The sequence below is a fragment of the Ostrea edulis genome, chromosome 3 (genome assembly GCF_947568905.1).
Source record: "Ostrea edulis chromosome 3, xbOstEdul1.1, whole genome shotgun sequence".
In the NCBI taxonomy this organism is placed as follows: domain Eukaryota; kingdom Metazoa; phylum Mollusca; class Bivalvia; order Ostreida; family Ostreidae; genus Ostrea; species Ostrea edulis.
The window spans coordinates 29,896,482-29,915,867 of NC_079166.1; the positions used below are offsets into that span (position 1 = coordinate 29,896,482).

A 19,386-nucleotide genomic window follows, 5' to 3' on the forward strand; every position below is an offset into this window, starting at 1 on the left:
TTGAATAAAGATAAACTTACCTCAGAAGTGAAGCGATGACATTCTGGTTTATAGGAGAAATTTGCAAGTGAAGTTTTCAATAGACAAAACACTGGGTGCCAAGTATCTCTGTGCACGCCTTGCCTGCTACGCTCAAACTACTCGCAACTGGTATTTCAAGTGAATATATACACAGGTATCTACATTTAGACCTGGTGAACATAATTAACTTTACCTGTATGGAAGCAAGTTAGGAATAACATTATATACATTTAATTCTTTTGTAGAAGGTTAAAACTAGGGAAAGTATTTTGGACATAAAATGTGACATTCCTTCCCCCTTAAAGAAGTACGAAGTACTTTAGAATGTTTATGTTACAAAGACTTTCATATATATATAACAAATAAAATCACTTTTGGAAAACCTGTTTATTTACACTTCATTATACTCGCTGTCTCAATGAATGTTTCCATAACTACAACGGATTTAGTGACGACTCAAATAATCTGCGCCAACATTGTCTTTTCCTTTATTTGACCGAATTCTGAATCTATATGGCTGTAACACCAATGTCCATCTCATAAGTCTCGAATTCAACAGTTTTGAGCTATTAAGATAAAGCAAAGGCTGGTGATCCGTTTCAAGAATAAATTCGCGACCAAACAAATACTTGTGAAACTTGTTCACGACCCACACGATTCCGAGACACTCTCTTTCTATGGTGGACTAATTTTGTTCTGCTTTATTTAGCTTTCTACTTACAAAAGCGATAGGTTGCTTCACTTTGTTTTTCTCTTGAAGCAAAACCGCGCCTATACCCCGATCTAAGGCATATGTGTGTACAATAAATATCTCTGAAAGGTCAGGGAGTTTTAGAATAGGTGAAGACGTAAGAGCTTTTTTCAAACCTTGAAATGCAAGTTCCCGAGATTCCGTCCACTGAATCTTGTTAGGAGCAAACTTCCTGGTCAAATCCGTCAGTGGGAAAGAGATATGAGCACAGTTTGTGATAGACTTTCTATAAAAATTTACCAAGCCCAGAAAAGAACGCAATTGTTTCTTTGCAGTAGGACGGTTTGCTTCTTGCACTGGCCTTACCTTATCTGGAAAAGGTTGAATTGACTCTTGTCCTACGATATGTCCGAAGCACTCTAACTGATTCTACGCAATGGCACACTTACTTAGTTTGGCTGTTAATTTAGCACTTCTAAATCTCTGTAACACTTCAGTAAGCATGGAAGTGTGTTCTTCAAAATTCATATAATAGATCAAAGTATCATCAATGAAGTTATCTACTCCAGACATGTCATGAAGTACCAAACGCATCAGTCTACAGAATGTCGCCGGAGCTGTGACAAGACCAAAAGGCATTCTAGTAAACTAAAATAGACCAAGTGGTGTCTGAAAAGCTGTTTTCGACCTAGACGCTGGTGTGAGGGGTACTTGTCAATAACCCCCTGAAAGATCTAGATGAGAGAAATAAGTGTGACTGGCCAATTTTGAAAACATACTATCTATATTTGGCATAAGCTCAGCATCAAATACAGAAATACGATTCAGCGATCGAAAATCAACACAAAATCGGTAACTGCCGTCCTTCTTTACAACCAACACAATTGGTGATGAATACGAGCTATCAGAAGGTTTTATTACACCCAACTGTAACATTTTCCTTACCTCCTCCTTCACTATTTCTATCAAGGCATAGGGAAATTGTCTAGGTACAATCCTCACTGGTTTCTCTGTTGTGGTCTTTACATCGTGTTGCAACACACTGGTACAGCCTGGATTGCTAGTGAACACATCTGAAAACCTACTCAGAACTTCCATTACCTTTTTCTTCTGACTTTCCTGTAAATCTCCGTTGATGTCAACACTGTGAAAAGTTTCTTCATCAGGGATGCTGAGACATTCTACGTCCTGTTCATCAGCACTGATGGTTGCTGCATTTACTGACAACAATATGTTATCCCCAAGAAGCACATTTACCTGATCATGACGATCGATGTACTGTTTCAACAAATTAACATGAAAGGTCTTAAGTTTTCCATTGACTTCTATCTGATAATCCACTTTATTTAGTTTATTTTGAATAGTGAAAGGTCCTTTCCACTGCATAAGTATGTTATTGCTATCAGTAGGCAACAAAATAAGAACTTTATCTCTAAGGTATTGGGTACCTTCGACATCTCAATCCATCTCGTGAGTTAGGATCCCAATCTTACCGTAAATTGAGTAAACGTCTCACCTACCTCTGGTCTACTAGATCTAAACTTTCTTTTCAACCCATCTTCAGTCATCTCGAACCTGCGAAGCAGAGCTGACTTCAGTTCATCATAATATTGAGCTTTAGTTGAAGACATTAAAGTGTACACATCAAGAGGTTTTCCCCTCTTTAAATTTTCTTTAAAAAATCTTCTGAAGCTGACAAACTGTCTTTATATTCATGATAAGCTTTGCGAGGATAATTCAGAGACTCTCTCGCAAAGATGTGGCTCTATGGAAATGTTTTACTTCTGTAAAGATATGTTCCTCTAGCCATGAATATTGAATAATCAAACTGAGCAGTGAAGGGGTTGGCCTCCGGTAAAACTAATTTCCACGTAAATCCAAGCATCGTTCTGCGTGATAATTCAAATTGGGGTGAAATATTATTTTCAATTCAGAAAGGTGTATTTGTGTAATTGATGTAAAATAAATGTTACAGAAAACAGCGTTGATTATTGTAGATAGTGATAGTCTTGCAGGAATTCATGCTCATTATTGTATCACGAATGATCTCTCTTTTGTATTACTTTGATTTCCCCCATCAAATCAACGGTTCACGAAATGGATTAAAAACAATGGTACTGAATTTTAGATACACAATATCTTAGATAATTCGAATATGTGATATTTTAAATTTGATGATATTCCATATTGATAATTCTTAGTGATATAACGAATCATTGTTAATTCTTCTTTTAATTATCCAATCCATTCAATAAAAATGTCAAGGAATCATAGTATTTTGTACAGTGTAAACCACGATCTTGCCCTTGCTCATTGTGATGGTATTAGATAAAGCTTGATTACTGGAAGATATCTGATGACATAACCTGTTATGTAATGTCTTTACGTGGTAATTTCATTACTTGAGTAACAGAAGGGTTCATTTTTGCCAGTACCTTCTTTTGTTATGGATATTGAGATAAAGACCTTTTCGCAAGAATTTCATTTACCTGTGCATCACGACTTCGCCTTTGCCTGGAGGAAGGGGTCATAGTTTGAACAAATTTTAATCTACACACACTTGTGAGTTATGTCCGAGACAGGATGTAGATACGATATCGGCAATATTGAAACGATATCAGTACGATAAACCATACTGGGTTTTGTACTGAAGAGAATGTTTAGTCGAAACCGTATTAACATGGAATCATGATTGCTGAGATTTCTTGTCTTGTCGATGTTACACCCCAAATCGTCGCCCCATCCCAAATTGTCGGCGGCGACGATTTGGGACAAGATTGCACTATCATTAGGGACGACGATTTGGGATGTACTATTATACACCCCAATTCGTCGTCCGTCCTAAATCGTCGTCTGCTAATATTTTATTGACGTTTTTAGGATAGATTACACAGAAGTTATTTCATTGCATCCCTTTTTTCAATTGGGTACATAGATTTGTCTGTCTGTCCGCACCCATATCTCCGTCGCCGGCGACGATTTGGGACGGTTGACGATTTGGGGTGTTACAGTCAATATCTGATTTAGAATCTTCAGTTTTTTCTGTCTCGTCGATATCATCGATATCGAATTATTATCGTGTTAACTATCTGCTGAATAATGCATGCAACTTTTTGTCCTCTTTCCTGTAGATATCGACGACATCGTATCGATATAGAATCATGACCGCTGATATCCTCCATCTTGTCAATATCAACGACATCGTATCGAAATTGAATCGTGATCTTGTTGACTATAACGATCATGTGTGCAAATTTCGTTTGAGATATTGTTTCCTGTCGATGTTGAATACTGATCCTTGAGATCCTCTGTCTTGTTGATATCACCATAATGTGTGCGACTTCTAGTGTGAGATATTCCTTCCTATGTTGTGAATATAATATAAAGTTTGATACTGTATGAAGGGTGATTAGAATGTTCACAGACTCGTGCCACATAATAGAACACTTCTAGTATATTGGTCCCCATAAATATGTCACCAGTAAAAAGTTTATAGAGGTCACCTCTATAAATAAACTGTCTAACCCGAACGTAACCGTAAACCGCATGACCCTTGAAAATAACCTTGTGCATTTGTCTGCACAGGCTTGTATCAATAGTGCAATTACTTTCCAGTCATTTATTTCGCTTGTCCGGTAAATTTTTCGCAGGGTCACTTTTGGATCCCGTCGCCAAAATCCCTGTATTACTGTGGAATAATTTTAGTTCGTAGGGGCCAATGTTCGTGGGTAAACTAAGTTTGCTGGCTCGTGATGACGTAATTTCGTGAGTAAGCGATATGATGTTACTTGGAGAGATAACTCTATTTGGTTTTAAAAAAAATGTTCGAGGACACGTAAATTCAGGGAGTGACCCACGAAATCCACGAATATAATCCCCCACGAACAATGCTGATTCAACAATAAACAATAAGTACACTCTCGTCTACCTGTATTGTGCAGCGACCCATTGATAAATACCCATAACCATGAAATAAATTATGTTAAAGTCATAGTATAATGCAATTATTCCATATTCGATAACTGCAGTCACGTGATGTTTGATTCTAAATGAAAAAAAAATCCAAAGTCGAATTTACGATAATCCACAACCAACACTTCAAGTCCATAGTGTACTGTAAATCATAACTTTTTCAATGGGGAATCTGAAACAATAACGTCGATATCGTACTTGGGACCTCCGTGGCCGAGTGGTTAGAGCATCGCGCTCAAAATCACACGGCCTCTCACTTCTGGTCGGCGCGGGTTCGAATTTCGCTCGCGCCTGTAAGTGAGAAAGTTTCCCAGTTTACTTTCGGAAGGTCGGTGGTCTTTTCTCAGGTGCATTGTGTCTGGGTTCTCTCTTCCACCAATAAAAAACTGCGAGCCACCAGATAACTGAAAAATTGTTGAGTGTGGCGGAAAACATCAATCAATCAATCATGGTCCTTAAAAAATAGTGTTGTGGTAAACAATAACTTTGTCAGATGACGAGGGCTACAACAAGTTATTTTTTTCCTCATGTAAACGGTTTTGAATTAATTCTGTCCCGTAAGAATGTAAAAAAGAGTTCAGCTAATATATCTTGAAGCTTCGTACAAGGTAAAATGTTTTATATTGAAGATGATTAGATTCTTCAAACAAAGTATATATTTTTTCACCATCAGCATTTCTTTATTGTTTCCCCTTAACATATCACATTTCCCTTTAGTTGATAAGTCTGAGTTATCTTTACATATGGGTGCTTTGTATTTGAAATTGAAATAGGCTTTGTAATTGGTTAAAAATTATCACTTTGATAAATATTTAGTCTGTAACATACGAAGTCACTCCGACATGTAACATGATTGTTGATGAATTTTCAGAATTCTTGTCGTGTAGGATTCTTGACAAGGATGTTGACTTCTGGGTATGAAAATCTTACTTTTTCACTCAAAGTACATTCGTGTATTAGAAAGTAAATAGTAAGATTTTCTCTCAGAAATATTGAAATTCAATAGCAGAAAAAAACCTACAATGGCCCATATTGAAGATTGAGAGAAAAAGAACAATAAGTGTAAATTTTGAACGGTATTTAAAATAATTTATCTAGATTTTTCTAAAATATTTACTAAGCATAATTAAACCCTTCTTCTTCGTACATGATATTGAATCTTTAGAAGGTGTGATATCAATTTGAGAAGTTTAATAAATTTGTCTTCGCTCGTTGCTTCTCGTTTTGTGAAATGTGCGGGTATCGAATTATTTTTTTCCAGTTGATCTTATATTTAAAGAAATACAACCCATTTAAAATCGAATATGTTGTAATTTGCATTTTCAGTTTATTTAGTTGAAACTATAAAGTACCTAGTAGGAAATTTATTCATGATGTATTTTGATTTACAGAACCTGAAGCATACTACTACACCACTTGCACGAAACGGTACTAAACGATTCTTGCACGGAACGTTCCGGTGAACGGTTTGCACGAAACGCTGAACGGTCTGCATGGAACGGGGAACGGTTTGCACGAAATTCTTTGCACGAAACGCTGCATGATCACTTGGTAGGCGTTGCTTGCACGCTTTGTGAACGGTCTTCACGAAACGGTAGGCGTGGCCTGCACGCTTTGATTTTTTCGGTATTATTTGGTTCAAATATTTTCAATATAATTGCAGTATTCTAGATATTAAAAAAAGGATGAGAAAGAAATGATAATGATTCATTTTAAAATGATTGCTCATGTACGACGCGGTAAATTTCATTTTTGCTTATTATATCAATAAATTATGAACACCTTGGAATGAAAACAAATGGATTCTTTTTTTAATTTCAGAAATAACAGAAAAATATGCAAAATTTATATCGTCGAGGAATATTAATGAAATTCTATTGATTCATTGCTCCATTAAATTCATTGAAACTGAAAATGAAATGATCGCGTCTGTTTTGCTATTTTTGTACATTCTGAATGTCGTTAAAATACATTTGCAATTTGTATATTCAGGCCTCTTCCCAAAACAGATGGTGAATAAACCTATACATTTTATATACATATGTACGTAAATGAAAACAGATAAAATGATTTAAAGAAATTTCTCGTTAGGAAAGATTGAAATATCTTTGGGCGGGGACAGGGTTGTGAACGGTCTGCACGAAACGCTAGGCATGGCCTGTACGCTTTGATTTTTTTCGACTTTATTTGTTTCATCCTGGGGTTAGTTTAAACATGGAATAGTTTAATGACTTACGAACACGTTGGAATAAAAGGAAAAAATATATTTTAACTTCGGAAACAAAGAAAATAAAGATGCATAAATTGTATCGTAATGGAATATTTATTCAGCTTTATTTATTAATTGCTCTATTAAATTCATTGAAAAAGTCACGTCTGCATCGCTATTTTGTACATTCAATCTGAGTGCCGTTAAAACACATGTGCAATTTGTATTTCCAGGCCTCTTTTCAATGACAGACCTTGAACAAACCTATACATTTTTACATAAATGTATGACAACAGATAAAATGATTTTAGAAATTCTCGTAAGACTGGAACATATCCTCGGGCTGGAAGAGGGATGCATCTAGACATAGAATTAGCCAGTCGATATGAACCTGTCACTTTGGATAAGAAGGGAAAATACAAAACAAAAAGGAAACAATCAAAATATGATTGAAATAGATTGAGAAATAAATCATATAAATGAATAAATAAAACAAATAATGACTAACTACAGTAATGATCAACAGATATGGGAGCGGATCTTACATCCAATTTTAATTACATGTAGATTGTTGCATTTGCCTCAATTTTAAATCTAAGGAAAACTGCATTCATTTTTGAGAGACAAAGGATATAAACACCTTTTTTGTTATATTTCAATAAAAAAAAGGACCTTGGAATTTGCGTAGAGTACACAACATATACACGGGTCGGTCTTTGCATTATGCAGACAGTTCCGATAAACAATTTTGATGACAATATTTTTTTTATTTAAAAAGAGAAACTTGATCATACAAATGTAACAAGACAAATGAATTATTCCTATATACAAATAAAAAATGAAATAAAAAGATAACGAGGGCAGAGATATACATGCCTCTACACTTGCTAGAAACTACCAAGGTTGAGAAAATGTTATTGGATTTTGCTCTGCCTGGTGGTTTTATAATAAATTGTTTTCTTTCGATTATTTGCAGATGCTCATTGTTGAAAGCCCGTCTAAGAGATATTTTGAAATAATTTGTGAAATTCCCAACAATGTTTACCTGTCCTACATCCCATGCCGAAATGACTTGCACGGTCTGTACGTTTCTAAGGGCGTGGTGTGAACGATCTGCACGTTTCTATGGGCGTGGCTTGTTCCTACTCGGAACGATTCTTGCACGAAACGATTTGCACGGAATGGTGAATGGTCTGCACGAAACGCTGAACGTTCTGCACGGAATGGTGAACGGTTTGCACGGAACGGCGAACTATTTGCACGAAACGCTGAACGGTCTGCACGGTACGGTGAACGGTTTGCACGGAACGAAACGAAACGCTTTGGGGGTGTAGTAGCACGCTTCAGGGTCTGTAATAAACACTTGCAAACGACGTAGCTGAAGTCTCTAGAGCGAACAAACGGTATAAAGTGAGGGGTGTCTGCGCACAACTAGCATTCACGTAGGGTTCGACTTCTACATGGTTAATTATTTACAAAACTGATTCTTCCAATCTCTGTTATACCGAATTATTATTCATCGCCAGTCGTAGGTTTTCCTCTCCAACATTTGTAGTAAATCGCCCTGAGGAACCGATGTTACTCAGACGTTTTTGTTTTTGCAAAACGAAACCATATCCAACCTCTAATGGAATAGTTTTCCAAGAACAAAAATATTTAATACGCATTAATATGGGTACTATGTTGTGTAATGCAATATATATACTCCTAAAAGCAATTGCATATTAAGACCCACGGGACCACGCTGGTAGCAATATTCTTGCCATTCGTCTGTAGAGGTCGTAAGCAAAATATTAATTTACACTCAGTGGTTGGTCGTTCTTAATTTCTCCCATTATGGATTAAAACAGATATACAAATAATACACTGCACGAATAAGAATTTTGACTGCGGATAACTCCGTTTACCTGATCAGGATATGGGGCTCACGGCGGGTGTGACCGGTCAACAGGGGATGCTTACTCCTCCTAGGCACCTGATCCAACCTCTGGTGTGTCCAGGGTTCCGTGTTTGCCCAACTATCTATTTTGTATTGCTTGTAGGAGTTATGAGATTGATCACTGTTCGTTATCTTCACCTTGCATATGTTAATTTATCATTACAATCCAATATGTGATATTCAGCAACTGAGCCAAAGGAGTAATGTTTGCCCAACTATCTATTTTGTATTGCTTATAGGAGTTATGAGATTAATCACTGTTCGTTATCTTCACCTTGCATCTGCCAGTCTGTATCCCCGACTTGAAGGACAGAGAACCATTCTTAGTCATCTAAATAATACATTTCTTAATATATATATCGAGTCTTTATTTGATCTCTGCATGAGATAGGAGCTTTCTATAAAACTGTATCGCAATGCCGTAAAAATATAACCAGAAAGAGAACAGATTACGGATTAGAAGGGCTCTTTGATTTTTATCTCAATTTCACCCCCACCATTAAATGAAAATACAGGGAAGTAAGCATCCCCAACTTTAAGGTTTCATAAATGGTTTCGCGTTTGTTTGCTCCCTAAGTAGTGTATCTCTTAGATTCAAACATTAATTTTGAAGTGGATATCAATGCACAAATGATCAACTATTCATTCCTACACCCTGCAGTACGAATATAATTATGTATTTGTGTGTTGATTAGATTAGAATATGTATTTACCTTTCTATTACATGTATTCCTCTTCATTATATAGAATAAATGTTATACCCCTAATCATACGACAGTTCTTCTGTCGCGATTGGTTATTTTTTTTTTTTTTACATTTAGTTATAGAAACCATTTCCCTATAGGATTGATTATAACAAAGGTACAATTATTTAAAAGAAGCTGTCAGTAACCATTGAGAATTTTCTTTAAAAAAGTGGAAAGTGCAAAAATCACAAATCTGAATGAAACTCTCACACTTTTGTGTATGGTGATAATCAATGGTAAAAAAGTGAAAATTACTGGAACCATGCATCGTGTTTCCATGGCAACGGACCGTACCCACAGTTAAATCATGAGATGTTGAGTTTTTAATCTTTTCACAAATATTTCTAATAAAACAATTTCCCAGCAATGTACAGTGAATATAAATTCAAGAAAGCACTTAGATTATTGTACTTTTGATTGAAAAAATGTGTATTTTCTTGCTTATTCTTAAAAATAAGTCATAAATTAAGGTAAAAAAGAGCATTTATGACTTCTTTTCAGACACTATTTTCTCTGAAACGCAGCAGGGCTGATATTAATTCTACATGCCGTTTTTAAGACAGTTATTTATACTACCAATATAGTAAATAAAAACAGTTAAACAATTTACCCTTTTTTGTAAAACCCCTCAAAACTCTACACTAGGGCCTACTATTTTACACTTAAAAGTATTTGGATATTTATAGTTTAACCATTTATCACACGAAGAAAGCAAATGCTGTCTTTAATGACTATATAATGCGTGTACAATTAATCCATAATCGTGTGCAAAATTATAATAATGAAAAATAGACAATTTTTGTCCATCTATTTTCAATGCGTCAAATTCCAATATAAGATATTCATCCATTCAAATAATATATGATAAAATAACCACAGTCTTTTACTCGTGGAAAGTCTTCCAAACATTCCAGATACGGGAGTGATAAGACCGTTTCTAAAACATCTTCGTTATAAATGCGTACACATATAATGTACATGTACATATTTTTCCTCTGATGTAGCCCTATCTCTGATGTAGCCCTATCTCTGATGTAACCCTATCTCTGACGTAGCCCTCTCTCTGACGTAGCCCTCTCTCTGATGTAGCCCTCTCTCTTATGTAGCCCTATATCTGATGTAGCCTTGTCTCTGATGTAGCCCTGCCTCTGATGTAGCCTTATCTCTGATATAGCCCTATCTCTGATGTATCCCTCTCTCTGATATAGCCCTATCTCTGACGTAGCTCTCTCTCTCTCTCTCTCTCTCTCTCTCTCTCTCTCTCTCTCTCTCTCCTTCTCTCTCTCTCTCTCTCTCTCTCTCTCTCTCTCTCTCTCTCTCTCTGATGTAGTCCTATCTCTGATGTAGACCTATCTCTGATATAGCCCTATCTCTGACGTAGCCTCTCTCTGATGTAGTCCTGTTTCTTATGTAGCCCTGTCTCTGACGTAGCCCTATCTCTGATGTAACCCTATCTCTGATGCAGTCCTATCTCTGATGTAGCCCTATCTCTGATGTAGTCCTATCTTTGATGTAGCCCTGTCTCTCATGTAGCCCTATCTCTTATGTAATCCTATCTCTGATGTAGCCCTATCTCTGAAGTAGCCCTATCTCTGATGTAGTCCTATCTCTGATGTAACCCTCTCTCTGATATAGCCCTATCTCTGACGTAGCCCTCTCTCTGATGTAGTCCTATCTCTGATGTAGACCTATCTCTTATGTAGCCCTATCCGGTTTTTTATGGTGACGTTTTCGGGATAGAGCTGCAATTCCATAGGATATCCGTAATGATGCAAAATAATTTGATGAATAACCGATTATAAGCTCTCTGTATTAGTCCCAAATGTTAATTACACCAAAACGAGTACCAAATTTTTGCTTGGGCATGTCTAATAAAGGTGTTTTTCATTAAAAATCATGTACATCGTACAAAATTCTTCACCTGTTCTGCCATGCTTGTTATCGCGAGATATCGTAGGTGGATCTACTGAAAAACCTAAACATTGACAATCTGTTCGAAAATGTAGTTACTCGAGCCAATCCGACAAATAAAGGAAAATTATATGGTTGTCGAGAGAATTTACACTCTGCTGTTCGTTTTTTTTTAATTTGATATTAAATCTAAACCTTTTTAATACCGATGAAATAGCTTTCTCCTCCGTACTTGTCCATTGATGCAAATACTACCTTATATGGCATATGCAAATAACTTGACAATCGGAAATTGAAATTTCAGTACATCAAACATGGCGCAGAAATATGTTTCGAGAAATTAGAATATCTCGAAATTGTTGAAAACGGTAGAATAGAGCTTCACGAATCGTAAGTTGCCGGTTGCTAATTTATATATTAACTAAGAAACAGAATATCATTCTATTTACGTAGAATGATCGAAAATGTTGCTGGAGTGAATCACTCACACATTTGCACCATTATGGAGATCCGAAGGAGTTGTACCCCCCACCCCTAAAAAAATCGGAGAGGGCTACATTATTGCAACTAGACACGCATATACAGATGATGTGGCTTAAGAAACACATGTCACGCATTTTATAGGTGATGTGGATAGACCATAAAAAGATGATACTTACCCTAGATATGAGACGAATAATACGAGACGAGAGAATCACAATAGAGAGACCCTTCATCAGCGACTGGAACCTTTTTATTCACGGAGTGGAGCTCTCTGATGCAGGAACATATATGTGTCAGGTCAACACTGTCCCGGTCAAAAGCAAATATATCGTGCTTTCTGTACACGGTAAGCTAATAGAGCAACGTGCTCGGTCGTCCAGAGAACGCTAGATGTAGTATAATGTCGTGGATATTGAGGAATTATATTTGAGTATTGCTGTCATCCTTTCATTTGATAGTGCTTTATTATGTTTGTATATATTATGGTAATACCAAGTAAGGGTATGAGTAATGTAAAGAGGTATCATATCCAATAGGTCTACAGCGAAAAATTTGAACTTGGATACATTGCCTCATTATCAAATGGATGGGTATATTGTATATACGAAAACTTAACTACGGTTTAGTTTTGTAGTAATTGTTTTATTATTGAAGAACCACCTGTTATCATTCCTGGAATGTCCAGCCCACAACAAGTCATCGCTAAAGAAGGGAAAACAGTTCAGCTCGTCTGTAATGTGACAGGGGTTCCCGCGCCTACAGTGACGTGGTACAGGAAGTCCAATCCCAACAGAAAGCACATCAACATGGAAGGTATGAACTGAAATGAGCTTCCAGTCTCAGCTTTCGCCCCCAGGGGCCGTGGCCATACAACATGGACTATCTCACTTTTGATACCAGTTTCATCTTTTCTCAATGTGCATGTATATTCCTTCTATAAAAGTAAATCTAGGATTAAAAGGAAGCTCGTCTATGATTCCCGTATTAGCTTAATAAAATTGATAAGTTTAATTGTGATTTGATGACCATTCTCACAATTTTATAATAAAAATAGAGCGCGTAGTCTAATACTGTGCATATAATTCAGACCGTTCCAGAATGCTTTTCACATTTTCCACTAACATGAACAGCTTTTAAACTCTTGTTTCAAATTCATGGTTTTCATTTAATATATTTGCTTACATAAAAGCTATTCCATACGGGGTGTTGTCGTTTCATTAACTTGTATCCAAACCTTTTTATTTATTTCAAGGAACATCATTATCATTATGTTTAATTATGACATTCATGGTTTACAGAACACGTCTCTCGTGTGTCTTGTATAGAAAAAGACCTTGCCTCATCTACTGTTTCTTTATAAACTTTTATATTAAATATAGATATTCGTGTTATGATTTAAAGTAAATCTAGCAAATAAGCTACAATAGTTATTCTATAATTCATTCCAAATGTCTTGAATGTACATGATGAAATTTAACATAAAATGCTCAGATGTGAATATGACTTGTGGGAGGAATACATTACCTCTACATTACCAGAAATTAGATTTTTCATCTCGATTTCAGATGTACGTTTTACATGTACATGCATAAGGTGCTGGCTAATGGTAGTGATAATGTATACTATATTTAGACATGGTAATGTGACGGTAATTTTGATATAGTGGTAAGTTAATGCAACCTCACCTCATGTGTTAGTAATGAAAACGAGTTGTGCAATGTTCCTACTACCTCTACAAATATATTCTTGTTGCACATGACACAATGCACTGACCACTAGGTTTCGATCGTTGTTTTTCACTCCATTTACCCCTCAAGGTGAAAAAAGAAAATTCCGAAAAGTTATTGGACACCACCAATTATTTCCTAACAAAGGATTTACATACTGCATAAATTGTAAAAGGAGTTCTGGAAACCAGGTTTTTCTATAGAAAAACGTTCTTTGTTAACCTCCATTTGGTCCCAAGGGTGAAAATGAAAATTCCGAAACCTTATTGCACATCTACAGGACAACACCAGCCATCTTCCAAAAGGTATTATTGTGTAAAATGTATGAGGAGTCCATGTCCTTGTTGTTTTTACCCCCAGTTTGCCCCGGATAAAATTGAAAATTCAGTAACCTTATTGTACATCTACAGGACACCACCTATCATATTCCAAAACATTAAATGGTTGCTGCTTAAGATAAAAGAGGAGTTTGAAGAAGAAGCGTAGCATATGGACGAACCAGGAGAATAGCAATATACCCGAACTTTCCTTAGAAAGTGCATGTATAAAAAGTATTGTATGACGATAGTACCCTTTCTACTTACAGTGATTGGGTATAACGGGACGGTTCTTCAAATACGGAACATCAGCCGTTCTTATGACGACGTTTACGGATGTGTCGCTAATAATGGAGTGGAACCGCCCGCTAGCCGAGAAATTACCGTATCACTACAGTGTGGGTAAAAATAAATCTGAATTTCCAATAATTCATTATTTCATGAAGATTATAAATAACCCAAAGGTTTTAAATTTGAAAAAAAAAATCACTAGATATTCCTTAGTTATAGTGTTTTATTTTGATGATCTTAACGATATAAGGTCTTATGTCATACTGTCATTTAATTGTGTTTTATTGTCCTTTATTCCTGCATCCTTCTTCTTTCCCTTGCAAAGCTTCTTAGAGTAGGTTACTTTATATAAGGCGCTTTATGAATTTTATTCTTATGTAATTATATTTCCAAAACATATATTGTAATCATTGATATCATTTGCATGTTTGTTGATGTGTATTGTAATTCTAGTTCCTCCAGAGGTACGTGTACAAAACAGGAAAATACAAGAAAAACGCGGTAAAGAAACAATACTGGACTGCCGAGTGACAGCGAACCCTCAACAAAACAGTGCATGGACGAAAAACGGCATCACGATTGAAAATGATGAAACGTTTGAAATTGATCTATATCGAAACTACAGAAACACTTTGACTTTGAGTTTAAAGATATCCGACATCCAGAATTCTGACTACGGAGCTTATCGCTGTGAGGCACAAAACGAACTTGGTCGTGATTTTCAAGATACATATCTTCTCGGTAAGAACTTTGGTAATTATAGATAAGAAGATGAAATGAGTGACATAGAAGAAGTCTAGTTGATAGTTGCACAAGTAGTATTTTCTAAATATTATGCATATTGATGTTTTCAATCTGTCGCCTATAAGAGGAAAGGGATACCGGTAACATTAGCATATTGATTAAGGCGTTCGCTTTGCAAACGTGAGCCCCGGGTTTGACTCGATATCCTGGGAGCCCGTCAAACCAATAACTTATAACATAGGTAGAGACTGTTCCTTCACCAACTGTCCAGCATTAGAAGAGAAAGTCACCTGTCTTTCGGATAGGATCTTTAAAACGGAGGTCATGTGTCGCGGTAGGCGTTAGCATGATAACGAATCCTCAATGCCATGGTCCCAAGCACCAGGCATAGATCGAAATAGGCAATTCGTGTAATGTTGGTATCATCTCTACTGGATTGAAACATTCTGGAACAGAAAAGAAAGCTCCAAATAAACAAACAAAGTATGAAAGGAAAGCGCTATAGATAATCAAAATAACTTTCATTTTTGTAAATACATGAGTGTTATGAACTGTGATAATTTCAACTGCATGCTTCACGTTAACGTTAGCAACATGGAAATTATGCCAGCACAAAGTGTTGCCGGTTCATACCTCGTGTATTTTCAAAATGAAATTATATTTCTATTTTTACATTTTCCGTTTCTGTCAGAATACACAGCCGTTAACATTGACACACTATATCGAATTTTATCAAAATTGATACGTGCTTTGTTCACATCTGCAGTACATTCATTAGGAAAAGGTTATCATTACAATTGTAAAGATGTCAAACGCAGCTCAGTTAATGCTATCCGAGAAAAATCAGTGCTATCATAAATGTACTCCTGTACACTTCGCACCATATGACGTCACAATCAAAAGGTACGTCACAGTTTACATGTTCTGATAGTTGTATCGCGGGGAAAGTGTTATAATATTTTGTCGTTATTTACTATTGCTATACCCCTATAAAACAGTTCCTATATAACTCCTTACAAAACAAGTCCAGTAATTCGACTGTTCTGGCGAATGTTGGACCGGGAACTGTTAAAATTGACTGTTAAAAAAGACTGTTGACCAATGACGTCATATGGCGCTAACTCGAGTTATCTTTTCGTGCCGTTTGGATAAAGAGAAATGGCTGATGCACATTTTGCGACAGCAACGGAAGATGAAATTCAATTAATTCTTCAAAGTAGGGACAGCAAGAACATAAAAAAATATCTTTTCATCATTTTCTAGAATCAATTGTATAAGATGAATTTACTTATTTTTATTTTATTCGTGTTAAAGCTGTTATCCACAAGTCACATGATTCTTGGCTTGCTGATTTGTTTACGTAATGGCGAGGTTCACTGATTTGACTGATGATGAAATACGGAATTTATTCTAATAGATGAAAAGCAGAGCAGATACACGAAAAATATAATTATCAATTAGGATATTGAGTATGTTTTCTGTTAAACTAGTGGAATCGGTGATAAATGTACGCAATCACACTGTCGATCCGTTTAAAGTCAACAAACCATGTGCAATGTAAAATCAACCTAAAAATGAAGGTGTATAACAAAACAGTTATTAACTGGGTCCTCGGACAACAGCTGTTTTGTTTGACCCTCGAACATATCAGTTGCCCTCAGCCTACGGCTTCGGGCAACAGACCCGTTCTCGGGTCAAACAAAACAGCTGTTGTCCTCGAACCCAGTCAATAACTGTATACTGTTATCAAGTGATAAGCTGTATACGTGAAAACATTTCTTGTGAAATGATTGTATAGATTATTCCTTTATGATATCAAATCATTCTCCATTTCTAATATATAGTATGCACGAAGGTGATATTCATATTATATTGTGAACTTGAAATCGCCCTTAATCTGAATGACTGATGCGTTTAAAAATTCCCCCATGTGCATAAATAATCTCGTACTACAGAAACAGTCGCAAAGTTCAGGTTCAACTATTATAAAAAAAAAACTATGTGAATTTTTTCTGAAATATAATCTAGATATATTTATGCGTTTGAAAAGTGCGGAGAACAATTTCTGTTTTCTGTATTAACTGTATGATATGTATAGGAATGTGGACAACTCCGATAATTCGCTTATGACTGTTGATATGTTGTTAAATTACAGCATGGTTAGTTTGAGTATGCATTTGTTCCCAACACTTTTCATGTTAAGGATTTTTATTTTTTCTGAGCATATCAATAAAAATTCAGCTGGTTAACCGCATGAACCTGAACTTTTGTTCACAAGTAATGCCGCTAGCTGATTTCCAAAAATAAAGTTTTACGTGATATTCAACTGACGTCACAGGAAATTACCATGAGTAATTATTGAACACCTGTTAAGTAAAATGGGGCAATAATTAAATATTGATTATAACCATGTCCAGAGTTAAAGCCAAAGATTCCAGCACCCACAACTCCAAATACCACCAAGAGGACCACAGCACCCAGTAATCAGCACATCTTCCAGTGAATAAATAAGAAATAAGAAATAAACCAATAACGCCCAGAAAAGACTATCAAAGCAGTAAGTTAAAATTCATCTGTTCCTACCTCAACAGAAATAAAACTCATTTTACAATGACTGAAAATGTGAAGGCATGTTTTCAATTTGACGAAACAGAATGGAGTTGTACACTACGATTGAAAACGATTTAAACTGGAAATCACTGTCACAATATCGGTACTTTAGAATTAGTAATACCTGTACAGTTCCTCTTTAGTGAGAGGCCGCAAACTTCCTTGGGAAGCATATGACAATCCTTCCCCCTAAATACGACCATCTCAGCATATAATGGTTGGCTGCAACACAGATGGCGAAAACCAAACCTTCTGTCAAAAACAGCTTCAAAACATCTGCAGTTCTCTGAATAATCGGGTCCCACATCTGAAAGGAAATTGCAAATAAAATCAGTATTGGCTATCATATATTATTTGTCAGCATTTAACACACTTGTCATAATTTTTAATTAGAAGCAGAATAAATATTTTCCGTATTTCGTCTCTTTGTTTTTGTTTGCATGCTATATCTAATAACGCAACGATAAACAGTGAAATTGTACACGCATACAGTGCCCAACTATCTATTTTGTATTGGTTGTAGGAGTTATGAGATTGATCACTGTTCGTTATCTTCACCTTGCAACGTACCATGACGCCATGATTCCATTTGTGATTGTATTATCTGGATTTATTTGAATGTTAACCAACTGATTTAACCCTATATTCAACCTCAAAGAGTCATAGCAACTCAATGTCAGACTGTCGCTACGAATAAAATGACACAGTTCTTGGATCAGGTGTCCCTGTGTTTTCCTGACCTGCACCCTTCCAATGCATGTCTGAATTTGTCATTACTCTGTCATTAGCGGAAGATACCTGGAAATTTCGCACTCAAGATTTGGATGTCAATACCCTTTTTAAAGCTGAAAGAAATACAATTAAGAATTATTGGTTTATGTTTTACGGTAGCTTATCACACTAAAAAAAAATAATGGCTCGTTAAAAGACCTTTTATAAAGTATGGTTTTACCATCGAAAGAGTGATACAAGGTCTGATGTATTTTGTATGATTTTTTTATGATTTATCCTGGAAGGATAAAAAGGTCATTTGTTTGCAAATCAGATACTCTAGCGTCCGTATTTTGTTGTGATTTGATGCATAATATGAATATCTAAGAAAATATTTAAAAACGACTCAGATAGACGTTCTGATTTTTTTTTTAAAATACAAAAATGTTTATGAAAATTTAAAACGTTATTTGCTAACATTTTTTTTAAAGTCTATGGATCAAATCTTCAAAAAACATGTCAGTTAGAGAAAAGATACGGTCGAAATTCAGAAATGTTACGATTTTTCAAATTTAAACCAAGCCCGATCGGTATTATAAAAAAAGTAGACATAGAGAAATTGTAACCAGAAAATTGCATTGTGTTGATGTAAAATGGTTTACAAATTAAACGAATTCATAAAGGAAACCAATGTCTTGATTAACAATGCATACAATTAGCAAAAATATGATTATTTTCGTAGTTTCTATCAATTTTGTTCAGGATCAGTATTCTTTCTCTCCTTTGAATATAGTGATTATATCTGAAATTTGGTCGTTTCCTTTCAATTTCTTTTGATAATACATTTCTTCGATATATCTCCTTTCTAACTGACACGTTTTTGAAGATTTTATCCGTAGCTTTATCAATATCAATGAATGGCGTTTTCAATTTTCATAAATATTCTTTTCTAAAATATTAGAACGTTTATATCTGAATCTTTTAGGCATGTTTTATTAGATATTCATATCATGC

General features: G+C 35.7%; 1 protein-coding gene across 1 annotated transcript in view; it reads left to right on the plus strand.

Moving 5' to 3' along the window:
* LOC125677290 (lachesin-like) overlaps positions 1-19,386 on the plus strand; it is a 46,223-nt gene that overhangs the window by 12,874 nt on the left and 13,963 nt on the right. The window contains exons 4-7 of the mRNA XM_056160442.1: positions 12,114-12,318; positions 12,627-12,785; positions 14,286-14,414; positions 14,761-15,048. Of these exons, the coding sequence (XP_056016417.1) occupies positions 12,117-12,318; positions 12,627-12,785; positions 14,286-14,414; positions 14,761-15,048 (778 nt within the window). The 5' untranslated portion in view covers positions 12,114-12,116. The remainder of the gene's footprint in view (positions 1-12,113; positions 12,319-12,626; positions 12,786-14,285; positions 14,415-14,760; positions 15,049-19,386) is intronic.